General features: G+C 39.6%; 1 protein-coding gene across 3 annotated transcripts in view; it reads right to left on the bottom strand.

The window, feature by feature from the left end:
* Positions 1-15,781, bottom strand: part of PRUNE2 (prune homolog 2 (Drosophila)) — a 302,133-nt gene that overhangs the window by 245,853 nt on the left and 40,499 nt on the right. For all 3 annotated transcript variants that reach the window (XM_011947005.1, XM_011947007.1, XM_011947006.1), the window contains exons 2-3: positions 4,812-4,916; positions 1,208-1,410 (exon numbers count right to left, since the gene is read on the bottom strand). In XM_011947005.1, the coding sequence (XP_011802395.1) occupies positions 1,208-1,410; positions 4,812-4,916 (308 nt within the window). The remainder of the gene's footprint in view (positions 1-1,207; positions 1,411-4,811; positions 4,917-15,781) is intronic.

Raw genomic sequence — 15,781 nt, 5'->3', positions numbered from 1 at the left:
GCTAACATCTGTAATCCCAGCACTTTGGGAGGCTGAGGTGGACAGATCACTTGAGGTCAGGAGTTCAAGACCAGCCTGGCCAACATGGTGAAACCCTGTCTCTACTAATACTACAAAAATTAGCCAGGCATGGTGGCACATGCCTGTAATCCTAGCTACTCAGGAGGCTGAGGCAAGAGAATTGCTTGAACCTGGGTGGTGGAGGCTGCAGTGAGCCAAGATGGAGTCAATGCATGCCAGCCTGGGTGACAGAGGAAGACTCTGTCTCAAAAAAACAAAACAAAACAAACCTCTATAATTCAGTCAATTTTACAATAACTTTACACTTAAAGATTTCATATCTGAAATGCAAAAGTAAAAATGAAGGATTAGCATGACCCAAATTTTGGCATAAGAGAATAAAAAGATATTCCCTTTCCTCTGCAAGTCCTCTGCTTTGCTGTTGTTTTTGTTGTTTGGGGATTTTGGGGTTTGTTTTTTGCTTTTTGTTTGTTTGTTTTTGTTTTTGTTTTTTTGAGAGGGAGTCTCGCTCTGTCGCCCAGGCTGGAGTGCAATGGTTGGATCTCGGCTTACTGCAAGCTCCGCCTCCCGGGTTTACGCCATTCTCCTGCCTCAGCCTCCCAAGTAGCTGGGACTACAGGCGCCCACCACCTTGCCCAGCTAGTTTTTTGTATTTTTTAGTAGACATGGGGTTTCACCGTGTTAGCCAGGATGGTATCGATCTCCTGACCTAGTGATCCGCCCGTCTCAGTCTCCCAAAGTGCTGGGATTACAGGCTTGAGCCACCACGCCCGGCCTGTTTTTTTTTTTTAAAAAACAGTCTCACTCTTTTGTCCAGGCTGGAGTGCAGTGGTGCGATCTCAGCTCACTATAACCTCCGCCTCTTGGGTTCAAGCAATTCTCGTGCCTCATCCTCCAAGTAGCTGGGATTGCAGGCATGTACCACCACCCTAGCTCACTTTTGTATTTTTAGTAGAGACAAGGTTTCACCATGTTGGTCAGGCTGGTCTTGAACTCCTGGCCTCAAGTGATCCGTCCGCCTTGGCCTCCCAAAGTGCTGGGATTATAGGTGTGAGCCACCAAGACCAGCATGTCCTCTGCTTTTAATACATCTGCCTAAACCACAAAAGCCCTGAGTAAAGTGACACTTTGCCCAGAACAATCTTCATTGAAGGATTAAATCTCAGAGCTTCACAATGGATCTTACCTCGCCAGCACGTTGCCGCCGACGAGTGTTATCGATAACTTCCCTTCATCATTTAGTTGATGCAGGTTAATTTCATCCCGGAATATGTGGAATGATTCGGAAATATTTAGCTCTTCTAAAATAAACCTCGTCTCGGTGAAGTAGTTGAATTCAGTTCTTGGTATGTTCAGCACTGGTAAACACAGAACCCCTGGTGGACTGACCTACCAAGAAAAAAGTTGACTGAATTACTGAAAACAGCAGGAGGAAAGAATACAATTACATTTTCTCCAGCCTCGGGGTAACTGGTAAAAGGAATGGGAGTCTTCTGGCCTCACTAAACCACTTGGCATTCATAACCAAATTTTCCTGAACCCAATTAATAGGGCCTTATGCTCTGAGTGGCCCCTAACATTTTTTAACCTCTTGTTACCCTGCTTGAAACGTCTCATGCTTTATTTGATGTCTCATTTTAGACCCTGCACCATTTGTATATATAAATATATATTACATATAAATAAAATTTAAATAAATAGATAACACAAATATATATATATATAAATTTAAACATATGCATATATATAAATTGTGTAGGGGCTAAAATGTAAATAAATATATTTATATACAAAACACATTCTCTTCTTTAAGAGTAACAAACTCACATAACTTTATAAATTTGGCACAAAATCAGGACAATTGAGGCAAGGTGGGTGGGGACTGTGGGGACAGAGGAAGGCACATATGTTGCATCTAAGTGGGATGCCTGTCACTCAGCCCCAGCCAATGTTTCACATGTAAAAATTCAGGCCCAGTTTTGTTAAAACTTTAAATTACCGGGCTGGGTGCGGTGGTTCATGCCCGTAATCCCAGCACTTCGGGAGGCTGAGGCAGGTAGATCACGAGGTCAGGAGATCGAGACCATCCTGGCTAACATGGTGAAACCCCATCTCTATTAAAAATACAAAAAAATTAGCCAGGAGTGATGGCAGGCACCTGTAGTCCCAGCTACTCAGGAGGCTAAGGCAGGAGAATGGTGAGAACCCGGGAGGCGGAGCTTGCAGTGAGCCAAGATTGTGCCACTGCACTCCAGCCTGGGGGACAGAGCAAGACTCCATCTCAAAAAAAAAAAACATGTAATTACCCAAGAGAAGCTATAAGTCTAGATTTGGGGTATTATTTGTGAAATTTAATTACTACAATTCATTTTGTAAAATTCAGAATGTCAGTCAGTAGAAATTCATTTATGAGTCAGCTTCAGCCTACAATCAGATTGTGATCTCTATTGATTTCTTAAATTATAAAAAACATTTTTTATTAACAAGTCTCTTAGAAAACGGATCTGTGGCAACCAGAGAAAACAGGAGATAGGAGAGAGGTAGAGACTTGTAGAGTCACAATAATAAACTTGTTTTTGTACGGGAATGTAAAAAATAAAGGCGCTTTAAAAATTACTATGAATATACAGCAATAATCCTAACTATCACTGAGAGAATGTGGGGTTCAGTGACATGGAATTTGTGCATAAAGTAAATGGCCTTTACTTTCACACCATCACCAGCTTGTCACAGTTTTAACATCTTTATCATCTGTCTCCCCTTTCTAGCATTAAGAAGGCAGGGCTTTTTGATGGTTTTGTTCAGTTATGTTTCCAGTGTATAAAACAGTCTGGCACACAGTAAACATTTAGTACATATTTGTTGAATGAAAGAAATGAATCAGCCACTGCTATAGCATACAAAGCACGAAGCCACTCCAACAAAGTGGGTTTTCTCCCTCCTCTCATGCTAATACTGAATCACAGTTGCATAATAAGTGTTAACAATTTACGTAAGGCTAGTTATTCTTCCTAATGAATGGAAGGTTCTATCTAACTCTCGATATTGAAACTTGCGTGGGGAAGAATCAATATGTCAATCAGGCATGTGGCCTGAGCCTCTCCTGGCAGGACCTATTCTGAAGTTGATGTCACAAGAACTAGGTTCCAGCCCCAGTCTCTGCTACGTAAGTTTGAGAAAGTCAGTTTCCTCTCTGAGACTGTGTTCCCTATCTGCAAATGCGGCTCACTTACCAGAATGAGAAGGATTTAAATGGGGTCGTATGCATGAGGCAGAAAAACTCTTTCCTTATCCTACATGTTCGTACTCTGAGAGGGAGTAGTTGGGTTATTGAAGAAAATTTAAATGGAGACACAGGCCACTAGCCGGGGTGGGGGGAGGGGGTGGGGGGGCAGTAAACTAAGAGAGAGGCAGAGAAATATAACCAAATTCTCAGTATGAGACCTTACAGTAATTCCACATTCATCTCCATGCTTACTGGCAAACCTTTGAAGAAGAAGAGAATCCACATGTATTTTTATTTTTATCTATCTGTGTGTTTTATCTATCACAATTACTTTTTCTACCCCTTTTATTGGATGTCAAGACATTGTAGTAGGTGGTAGTGGTGGTATTATTATTAAATCATTTCCAAGTCCATGCCACTATCACTCTAAAAATCAGTTTGGTTTTGTCAACTCCATGTTCTCTAGATAAGTAACATTTTCTTCTAGGAGTCAAAATACCAGTTAACGAAATTAGTGTTAATATGCATGTCTTAACAGAGGCACATTTATCTCCTCATACCAATTAATCTCCCTTGTAAAGTTCAACAAATTTTAAGATAAATTTGATATAAAGCCCACATGTAGAGATCAGAATATTTTACCCAGCGTTTTTATCAGCTTCTGCCCTAGAGCAGTTCTGGCCACCCACAGCTCATTCTAGAAGACTAGGCTTCGTGTGAATTTAAATCACTTTAGACCAGCTCTGCCTACTGTCAGGGGCCAAGGATCCAAACAAAATTGCAATACAACAAATCAGATTCTGAAAAATTAAAAATTGCGTGACATTGAAAATAGCACCTAGACACTCATACCATACATTTTTAGGCTTTAAGTTAATAAAAAGCCCATCATCATGAGCTCATCAATTTTATAGATTTAAAGTTTTAAAGTCATTTGTTGAAAGTTCTTTTCCACTTCCATAGGTGCATCGTATGCTTCACAGAATAGAAAGAGTCTTCCTCAAGGGAGATGATCACTAACTGAGGATGATCTTGCTGCACAAAGTCAGGGCTACAAGGCAAAACCAAACAAGGACCAACAGGAAGCAGAGATTTGACATGTAATACCTGTCACTGAAAACTCTAGCCAGTGTTTTCTGCCATTCATGTACTGTTCACACAAGTTATTCTGCACGTATTTTTCTGCTCCCAAAGGCAGGACTATCAGCAAGGATGACAAAGGAAAACAAGAAATCTGATTCTTACTTTTATTAGTTCTATGAATTTCCATAAAATTAATCAATTATTATGAACATTTTAAATGTTTTATTTGAAAATATTGACCTTATTGAAACAATGTTTTATAAGGAGAGTTGGAAAGAAATAGCCAGAACAATGCCTAACATATAGTAGGTACCCAACAAATATTTGTTGACTCATGGATGATAATACTTTATGCTCTGCAACAATAAATCAGAACATTAAAAATTAAGTTAATAGGTTCCTTTGTTTTGAGAAAATGTTTATTCTTAAAAGTTACATAATAATTCAAAATATAAGAAATATTACCCTTTTTTTCCCTCACCTTGTCTAGAAAGTAAGCATATGTGAAGGTCGAAATGAGAGAATCCAAGTCACATGATTTAGGCCCAATAACCACATGGACCTTCTCCAAGCGTTTGCTTCGATTCTGAAACAAATTCAAATAAAACATCACAACTTAACTGGTGACAGATTAATATAAACATATTTTTTATCTTTAAAAATATATGCCTTATCTATATTTATACACAATGGCAGAAAATCATAAATTTATCATGAAGCTTTACATGAGAACATAAAAATTGTACAAAGTGTTTAACACTCTGAAATATTCACTCAAACTCTAGTAAACTTTCCAGAAGAGAAAATGTGGTTTTATTAAGATTACTCATAATTTAACTTCATATGAACTGTATCTCTGAGTCATAATTTTTGTAGTATCATTTTGTTCTAAGCGGCATAATATTCTATATCATTTCTTTATATAAGAGGTTCTTAATTTAAGAAACAAACAAAATGACCTTTTTCATATGTGTCTGGCATGCAACATAAGCAAACAGACACAGAGTTTGGTAAGGATTTATTTTTTTCATGTCACATTTTGGGTAACAAGGTATGTTCTCTCTGTATTCTATTCTATAATTTAGTAAATGAAACTTGTAACACTTTAGTCTGTCAGAAAATAAAAATTAGTTGTTCTTAAAAAGTGTACGTAGTCAGCCAGGTGCAGTGGCTCATGCCTGTAATCCCAGCACTTTGGGAGGCTGAGGCAGGCGGATCACGAGGTCAGGAGATTGAGACCGTCTTGGCCAATGTGGTGAAACCCCACCTCTACTAAAAAACAAAACAAACAAACAAAAAAATTAGCTAGGTGTGGTGGTGCATGCCTGTAGTCCCAGCTACTCAGGAGACTCAGTTTCATCAGTTTGATTTACTATTGTCACCCAAACAATAAAAACCTGCTAGTGCCAGGCACTGTTCGAGGCAGAGGAATCGCTTGAACCCAGGAGGCGGAGGTTGCAGTGAGCCAAGATTGCACCACTGCACTCTAGCCTGGCGACAGAGCAAGACTACATCTCAAAAAAAAAAAAAAAAAAAAAAGTATATACTTACCCCTCTGGAAGAGAAGACTTGCTATTTCATTTTCTGGTTAACTAAATAGTTATTTGAAAATTCCTTTGTGGAAAGCTGACATTCTTTTGAAACTTCCAAAGAACCAACTGCTTCTAGTAAATGTCATAGCAAAACTATCCAATACAGATAATTGTCATATAAATTAACAACTTTATGGTATGTCAGAGATGACACATGTACATACTTTCCCCACTTTTCATCACTTGTTTTAACTTCTCATTTTAGAACTACCTAGAAAGCCAACTTAGTTGTAATACTGTTCCAAAGGCTATATAAAAGGTTAGATTGCTCATGACTGTTTTAATTTTTTTAAAAAAGTATTTATATGCAGAACAAAAATGAAGTATTATTTAGTAATCTACTACTTACTTTACAAATGAATCTAAAATTTTGTCAGTGTTTGTATGGAACTGCTGGTATCAGAGTCAAACACAATAGGTTGTGGCTCAATAAATATAAAAAACCAAATCTTGGAGGGGGCTAGGTTAGTCCATCATTATAGACAATGAGAGCAGTATAAATAAATATTTTTTTCAAAATTGAAATATTGATCCTCAGCAAAACAGCATGATTTAAAAGTATGATATAAACTCTCTGAAGAAAATTATAATCCCCTCCCTCGTCATGACCAAATCCAGCTTCCATTTCTTCCTCTCCCAGTATCCTTCCCTACACTCATAAATTCACAGCTGGCTCACTTGGCTCAATGTGCTTTAAGGGTTCTAGTCTAGGTCCAGTTCTCACTCTCAATGTCAGACTGCTTCCCCTGGGCAAGACAGTCAAATATTCTAGGAGCTCCTAAAGAAAGGTAGGTAAATGGAATTACAGTCTATTACAACACAAACAAACACATTAGGAAATCATATTACTGCAGAATGCTATTCTTCCGAGAAGCTCAAAGATCTAAGTAGACATTACCTCATTTCTCTTCCCAAATCTTATAAGGCAGACAGTAAGAAGATTAGCAGCACTTTTTACAGGTCAGAGGAGTCTGTGATGGACCAGGGTGGTTCCCAGAATCCCAGGGCGCAGTGCAGTAAGCCCCATCTCCTCCGTCCTGTACTAATGCCATAATGACTTCTTAACACTATGAGGACCTCAGCATCCACACAAGTGAGCACAGAATTCAGGGAGAAGAGAGAATGAAATACAGCAAGACTTCAGACATTTGTGAGATCAAAATTACCCCCAAAGCTGACCTATTTGCTTCTTATCTAGGCTTGATCATTCCCTGACATAGCTTTATGTTCGACCCTCAACTTACACGAAAGAAGACATGGGGAGTGTAGCAAGATTTGTGTGCCAATTCATTACCAAGCCCAAAACCAATTATACTTAAGAATAAGTTGCTAAATGAAGATTGCAACCCCAAAGCATGCTACACAAACTCTTACAACTCAGGAACCCTGTAAGATAATTACAAGGTTAATTTACATGGATTAAATGTAAATTAATTAATCTTTCTTTGATCTAGCTCTCTCCATTTAAAAAGAAAAAGGTATAACAGGCGAGGACCATAGCATACCCCACTGCAAAATTTTGAGGTTCTCCTTGGTGCCACATGCCTCTCTTTTTTCTTTTCTTTTTTTTTTTTCCCCAGGATGGAGTTTCACTCTTGTCACCCAAGCTGGAGTGCAGTGGCGTGATCTTGGCTCACTGCAACCTCCGCCTCCCAGGTTCAAGCAATTCTCCTACCTCAGCCTCCTGAGTAGATGAGATTACAGGCACCTGCTACTACGTCCAGCTAATTTTTGTATTTTTAGTAGAGATAGGGTTTCACCATATTGGCCAGGCTGGTCTCAAACTCCTGACCTCCGGTGATCCACCCACCTCGGCCTCCTAAAGTGCTGGGATTACAGGCGTGAGCCACTACGCCTGGCCAACATGTCTCTCTTTTCATGTTCCCTCATTTCTCTCCCCACTTCCCTTCGTCCTATGCATCAAGTTCCTTCATGGTCATGGCCTCTTCCAATGCCATTCACCCATATTTGCCATCCCCAGAGCATATACAGTTTCCAGGCTTCAGCACTCTCTTTCCCCCTCTAACTGCATCCATCAAAATATACCATCTTGGTGCCCAGGCTCTGCTCCTCCACCAGCAACTCCAATGAAGAATATATGCCAGTGAGTACTCCTGAGTTAACGTGTCACCAATGTAATATGCTCTCATTGTAAAGAGACCCTTCAGAAATCATGCCATAATCCAAAAAGTGACCAGAAATTTCAGCCCAGCTTAGAATGGCGGACCAGACAGAAAGCGATAGCCCAACCAGAAGGTACCTTTTGTGCCACCAGTAAGCCCTGAAAGGGATAGGCTTGGCCTCAGAATATCTCAGATGTTCCTAAGTGCCCAATTCCTACCAGTAACCACTGATAATACAGAATTGTGGGGCATCAAAGGGTAACCATGCTCAAACTCCTGCCTGCTTGGAGGAATAAAACATAAAATTAGTCATGTAGACTCACCCTGTAGGTGAGCTCAAGCTTTTCAAATTGGAATTAAAAACTAGAGAATACAAGGCCCACTCTCAAGCTTTCCCCCACAAATGACCTTGGCTGTGCAAACAGAGCAAATACAGGGGTCAAGCCAAGGCAGAAAAGTCTGGGGACTGATTTCAGGCATCTGGGGCAGGTGATGGGAGGTCCCCATGGTTCTGGTGAACCCTGAGGGAATGGGCCCATCTGTAGGGGCAGCAAGTGAAACCGACTAGTTCACAGAACCCAAAAGAGACTCCTGACCCCAAAGATCCTCTGCACTCCTCACTGAAGATCCGTGGACCCCTTCCTATCTCACATCTCCACATATTCAGAGACTCACAGGTGCTCAATCTTAATACTGATGTCCCTTGATACAGTTCAAATTGTGCTATGGATGATTCACAGACAGACAAATCATGCCTAAATAAAAGCGACAATAATAATAAGGATAAATGTACAGTTTCATCAATTCGATTTACTATTGTCACCCAAACAATAAAAACCTGCTTGTGCCAGGCACTGTTCTAGGCTCTGAGGATATAGCAATAAACCAAATGGACAAAAATCCCATCCCTCACTGCACTTGCAATTTAGTGCATGGAGAACTGATGAACCATATAATCAGATAATTTAAATGGAGAAGAAGAAATCATGAAACAGGGAAAGGCATATGCTGAGGCGAGGCTCATTAGAAAGTGGCATTTGATGCCCATCAATGATCAACTGTATAAAGAAAATGTGGCACATATACACCATGGAATACTATGCAGCCATAAAAAAGAATGAGTTCTTGGCCTTTGCAGGGACATGGATGAAGCTGAAACCATCATTCTCAGCAAACTAACACAAGAAGAGAAAACCAAAGACTGCATGTTCTCACTCATAAGTGGGAGTTGAACAATGAGAACACACGGACACAGGGAGGGGAACGTCACACAGTGGGGCCTGTTGGGGGCTGGAGGGCTGGGGAAGGGATAACATTAGGAGAAACACCTAATGTAGATGACAGGTTGATAGGTGCAGCAAACCAACAAGGCACATGTACACCTATGTAACAAACCTACATGTTCTGCACATGTATCCCAGAACTTAGAGTATAATTTAAAAAAAGAAAAGAAAAGAAAAGAAAAAGAGAAAGAAAGTGGCATTTGAGTGAAGGTCTGTAGGGTAGGGAAGTGGGATTAAGGGTGTCTCAGGCCAAGGGAAGAGTGGGTCCCAAGGCCCTGAGGTGAGAGCAGGTCCAGCATGTTCAGCAAATAACTATTGCCTAGTGTATACATTTTCCAAATGTGACTTTATAAACTCCTAGGTTGGAGGGACTGAGTCTGCTGAGTAAATATCCATGCCCTAATATCAACCAACACAAGCACACCAAGCATCAAGCAATCTCCAAAGACAGGCAACCCTTTGTGAATGCCTAAACCCAGTGCTGTCCAAACCCAACACAAAATGGAATATGATAATGGATTGAGAGAGATACTACACTGCTTTGTTATCTAGATACACTTCCAAAATAGATGGACAGAATCTTTCCATAATCAATGTAAAAAAGAAAGTATATTGACTATGCCAGTATTTCAAATCACTTTAATATGCTTTCAAAGTGTAATCCTATATACCACTAAAATGAGACTTCTTAACTTCTTATCTCTTTTTAAAAGCCCACAAAATGCCTACATATTCAGATTCAACGGCCCATTAAATGAAGCTGCACTTGTTAGGCAAAAGCACTTTCAAGTCACCCAGAAGAATTGACCAGAAAGAGGGCTTCCTGGGCCCTCCTATAAGCCTAGGCCCCTCCATTTGCTCTTTCCTTCCCCCACCCGCTTAGAAGCAAGGTTGCTCCTGCCATAAACCTTTCAATAAAATGTCCCAATTCTATGAGTTCTTCTTGCACACTGCCCAGAAAAACCAATGCAGCAAAGAAAGAGTTTAATCATCACAGAGCCAGCCAAGTGGGAGGTCAAGAGGTATTTCTCAAATCTGCCTCCCCAAGACAGAGGCTAGGGTGTTTGTTTGTTTGTTTGCTTGTTTGTTTGTTTTGAGATGGAGTTTCACTCTTGTTGCCCAGGCTGGAGCACAATGGTGTGATCTCGGCTCACTGCAACCTCCCGGGTTCAAGCAATTCTCCTGCCTCAGCTTCCCAAGTAGCTGGGATTACAGGTGCCCACCACCATAGCCTAGCTAATTTTTCTTTTTAGTAGAGACAGGGTTTCACCATTTTGGCCAGGTTGGTCTCGAACTCCTGACCTCAGGTGATCCACTAGCCTAGGCCTCCCAAAGTACTGGGATTACAAGCGTGAGCCACTGCGCCCAGCCTGAGGCTAGGGCTTTTAAGGGTGCTTTAGCGGGCAGGGGCTGGAAAGCTGAAGCAATTGCTTGGCTGGGGATGAACTCACAGGGGTGTCTAAACTCTTGTCTTCGCATAGCTGAGTTATGGAACACTTACTGTGTGCAGGCTGAATTGCTTTTGCTCATATTTGTTTTAAGGCAGTAACAGTCATTTCCTTGAACTGATCCCCTCCTTGTTCAAAAATGGAAACGTACTTGTAAATAAAACAAAAATTCACAAGGTTAGTGTTATGGGAAGGGCTTGAACTTTGTTAAGGAATAGACATACTGCTGTTGTTTTCCTATTAGCTTTAACTTCCCCGAAGGACCCCTAAGGGAAGTGTCCTGCATAGCCTCCTGAGATGTTTTCATTTTCCAGCCATCCCACTGTTGCGGAGAGATGCATGCTTTTATTACCCACTGGTTCCTTCTAGCTTAAACACGTGCCCTATTCTAGGAGTTTGACCTCCGTGGTTTCACAGATCTTTATAATCTCTTCACCTTTCCTTTTTCAGGCTCAAGAGCTGCAATTTTGGCCAGGTGCGGTGGCTCACGCCTGTAATCCCAGCACTTTGGGAGGCCGAGGCAGGCAGATCACCTGAGGTCAGAAGTTTGAGACCAGCCTAACCAACATGGTGAAACCCCATCTCTACCAAAAGTACAAAATTAGCAAGGCATGGTGGTGGCACATGCCTGTAATCCCAGCTACTTAGGAGCCTAAGGCAGGAGAATCACTTGAACCTGGGAGGCAGAAAAAAAAAAAAAAAAAAAAGAGCTGTAGTCTTTTTCATTTAGCCTCCTGTGAACATGTATCTAGTTCCCAAATCCTTTCCTTGTGTCTTCTGACCTTGTGCTGTCTGTGTCCTTTCACTGTGCTCGGGCCTCCAGGTTTGAGTCATGCAAAACCACCTAACAAACAACTGAGCCTTAGGAAAAGCTAGAAGAGCTTCTGCTACTAAATGATCAACAGCAAAGGCAGTCCAAGAGTTTTAAAGCCCAAATGAGAAAGAATATCCCCGCCACACACACACAGAACCCTACACTCACGTCACCTGAGGTTTATATGTTAATGACTTCATAAACTATGTTCATTATAAAACGTTTGTAGAAACTCACAAAAAGCCCCTAATTCCTAGTTAATTACTATATTAAATGTGTTCCTTCTCATCTTTTTTCTACACTTCTATGAGTGCTCTCTTTTGCAACAGTGTGATCCTATTACGTATATTTTTTAACTTCTCTTTTTTAAATTAACAGCACTCTAAGTATTATTTTCAGCTTCTAAAATTAAATCTTGTTGTGACCATAGGTGACTTCTGTTTGCTTTTGTAACTCCAGCTGCCAGCCTACTGCTTTGTACATGGTAAGTGTTCAACAACTATCGAAAAAAGTGAATGAATTATATATATTTAATGTATATAGTATTTCTTAATATGGATCATCATACTTTAGTCAATCCTCTACTGTTAGAGATTAAGTTTATAATATTTTAATTTTTGTGGTATAAATAAAACTGCAGTGAATACTTTGGAAGATAATTTTTGTATCTATCCCTAGTTCTCTCTTCAGGATAAATTCCTGGATCTTAAATTTCTGGGTCAAAGAATGTATTTTAATGTTCACCAGAAAGTTACAGAAATTTACCTTCCCATCCATAAAAATACCTAGTTTTCAAACCTTGTGTATTTGAGTATTATCATGTTGATAGGTGATATTGTATAATGCATGTTTATTGTGATTATGAGTGTTTTAGATCACTTTTATATATGGACATAAAAACACTGTCTTCACATAAACATATTATTTGTGAATTTTTCTCTGTGTATCTTTTAGGATGTTTATCCTATTCTCATTGAGTTAAACTGCTAAAATATTATTAACATATTCAACTCTGGTAACATCAATAAAAAACTATTTTGTTTTCTGGCCTTGGGCATCTATGGAACAACTTGTTCAATAAAGTTGCATTAAGTATGCAATAAGCATGCATTATTTAATATGACATTATCATTTGAGTCCTAAACAACAGCAGCACACTCTGTACAATATTTTCCCCAATCTACCTACTTTGCTTCCTGAAAATGTTGCAACAATACACTTCAGACTGAGCTAAGAGCAGCCTAGATTCCCTAGCTCTTGACTGGACTGCATTTGCTCCTCTGTTTTGCCTCATGTCAAAATGATAATGAAACTTAAAATTAAATCTAAACTGTCACTGTTGGTGGGAATGCAAATTAGTTCAGCCACTGTGGAAATCAGCTTGGAGATTTCTCAAAGAATTTTAAACAGAACTACCATTCGACCCAACAATCCCATTACTAGATATACACCCAAAAGAAAAGAAATGAAATCATTCTACCACAAAGACACATGCACGTATTTGTTAATCACAGCGCCATCCCCAATAGCAAAGACATGGAATCGATCTAGGTGCCCATCAATGGTGGATTGGATAAATAAAATGTGGTACATATATGCCATGGAATACTATGCAGACATAAAACAGAACAAAATCATGTTCTTTGCAGCAAAATGTATGGAGCTGGATGGAGAACATTATCCTAAGCAAATTAACGCAGGAACAGAAAATCAAGTACTGCATGTTCTCACTTTTAAGTGGGAGCTAAACATTGACTATACATGGATGTAAATATGGGAACAATAGACACTGGGGCCTACTAGAGGGGGGAGGAGGAAGGAGGGAGTGGGTTGAAAAGCCACCTATTGGGTACTATGCTCACTACCTAGGTGACAGGACCATCTGTATTCTAAACCTCAGCATCACCTAATACACCCATGTAACAAACCTGCACATATATCCCCTGGATCCTAAATAAATAAATAAATACATAAATAAATAAAAATCTAAGGTGTCAAACATTTCATTATCAAATGTCTTTAAAAGTAAGAAAATTTTGGTAGGACAATTGCACCAAAAAGAATGATAAAAGGCAAATAACAGAGTGGATGATAATATTTGCATAATATTTGTACCATTTTGCCATTAAAAGCAATATTTCTAACACACAAAGGGTTCCTATATATTGATTTTTAAAAAGACAAACAACCCAGTGGAATCATCGGTAATGGATGTGATGGGGCAATTCAGAGAATGAGAAATGAATATATGAAAAGATATTCAGTCTCATTAGTAGTCATGGAAATGCAAATTAGACCAACAATAAAATGTCTTCTTTTTTTTTGGCTCATCAGATGGACAGAAATATTACGACTGATTGTCATGAGCAGCCAGGTTTGGGAACAACTGCCTGAAAGAGGACCCATGACATGCTCCCAAGGACCATGTGGCCCCTGTCAACTGCAGAATGTATCTGCGACTGTTTTTGGAAAGGACTGCTTGAGTTGTTCTAGATCAAGCACAATGTCAGAGAATGGCTGTTATGTTGTTTAGATCTGTTGAAGCTCAGTGTTAGCAGAGGCCTCAGGATTCACCCAGTTGAAACCCTTCAGTGATTTCCAAAATGACGTAGTGCATCTCAGCGTTAGAGAAGAAACGATGCAAATACCTATTTATGTCATCCTTTTACATTTTCTGTTTTTAAAAATATGTTTACAGCCAGAAATGGTGGCTCATGCCGGTAATCCCAGCACTGTGAGAGGCTGAGGCAGGAGGATTGCTTGAGGCCAGGAGTTCGAGACCAGCCTAGGCAACATAGTGAGACCCCGCTGCTACAAAAATAAAAATAAATAATAAAATGTTTTACAATGTTCCTTATATTCTGGTATAGTAATACATAGTAGAATTCAGAAATAAATATATTCATTAAGAGAATGTATTCAAAAGACTGTTATTAATCTCATTGTACAATGAACAGAGGTTGGGGACTGGTTTTTACAGGTTGGCCAACTGAGATCCTCAAGTCTTTGTGTCCCCAAGACTTCCTAAGGCAGTGTGCTTCACACAGGAGATGCTCCAGTCAATTTTTGTTAGTGAAAACGATAATACCAGATATAACAGTTGGGCAGAAGATAATTTGCAACATTCTTATAATGTCTTTGTCATGTTCTTATGAAATAACCATATCATGGGATAAAACCTTGTTAATAGCACAAAAGTCAAAAGTTATACTACAGGCTGCAAATAATCACTCGTCTCAAGCTTAACAGGCTCTCACTTTCTCTCCCTTTTTTTCTCCCTACACACACACACTCACACAGATACACACACACACACACACACACACACACACCAGAGCATTATGACATGTGCATTCTGCCCACTTCATGGTCTAAAGTTCCAAAACTGAATTAAAATGATTTTATAAAGTAATAGATTTTATGAGTATTAAGTGATCACATATTTTCCTCTTTTCTCTCAAGACAAGAGTCTTCACTTCTGAGTTGCTACCACATTCTAATTCATCTATTATTCTGAAGATACAGCAATTGCAATAACTTCATTTTTAAATATCTCAAGCAGTGTGTACAGGTACACTATTGAACTCTACCAAAACACGACTTGCTATTAGTACATATACATCCAGCAGGCCCAATCCTGGGGCCTAACATAGATACAGAAACCACCAAATTAGAAGGGCATAATTCTAATTAGCTACCAGGTGTTTCTTAGCTCTGTCCCTAACCCTTGCGCGAGCAATGCCTGTCTAGCATAAAGGCACTCCGAGATTCAAGTTTAAATGATTTCGAGACAAAAACTGTATCCATTGTATTAATAATCAGAGGGACAGGGGTTTTGCCCTTAGGCACTGATTTTACATACAGTGATTTCTAACAAATTCCAAAACTTCATACAGTGCTTTTTGTGATATTTTGTAGTTATTATAGTGTCTCATTCGGCTGACAAAATGTGGGAAATATTTTGTAAAGTTCAAAGAACTTCTTACTGCTATTCATAAGCAGAATGACAACAAGACACACACCTGCCTTCCCCAAGGGTTGTTAAGTATTCAACTTTAGCCCTTTCTGCAAAACGCTGGCAATTTTTGAAGCTGGGAGATGGGAATGTGGCATTCTCTTTGTCCTCTCTGCTGACATATGTTTGAAAACTTAAGTAATAAAAAAGGAAGGGAGGGAGGGAGGGAGGGAGGA

This window comes from Colobus angolensis, unplaced genomic scaffold, assembly GCF_000951035.1.
Source record: "Colobus angolensis palliatus isolate OR3802 unplaced genomic scaffold, Cang.pa_1.0 Scaffold257, whole genome shotgun sequence".
NCBI lineage: Eukaryota > Metazoa > Chordata > Mammalia > Primates > Cercopithecidae > Colobus > Colobus angolensis.
Note: the sequence above shows the minus strand (reverse complement) of the source record. Positions and strands in the feature narration are given on the sequence as shown.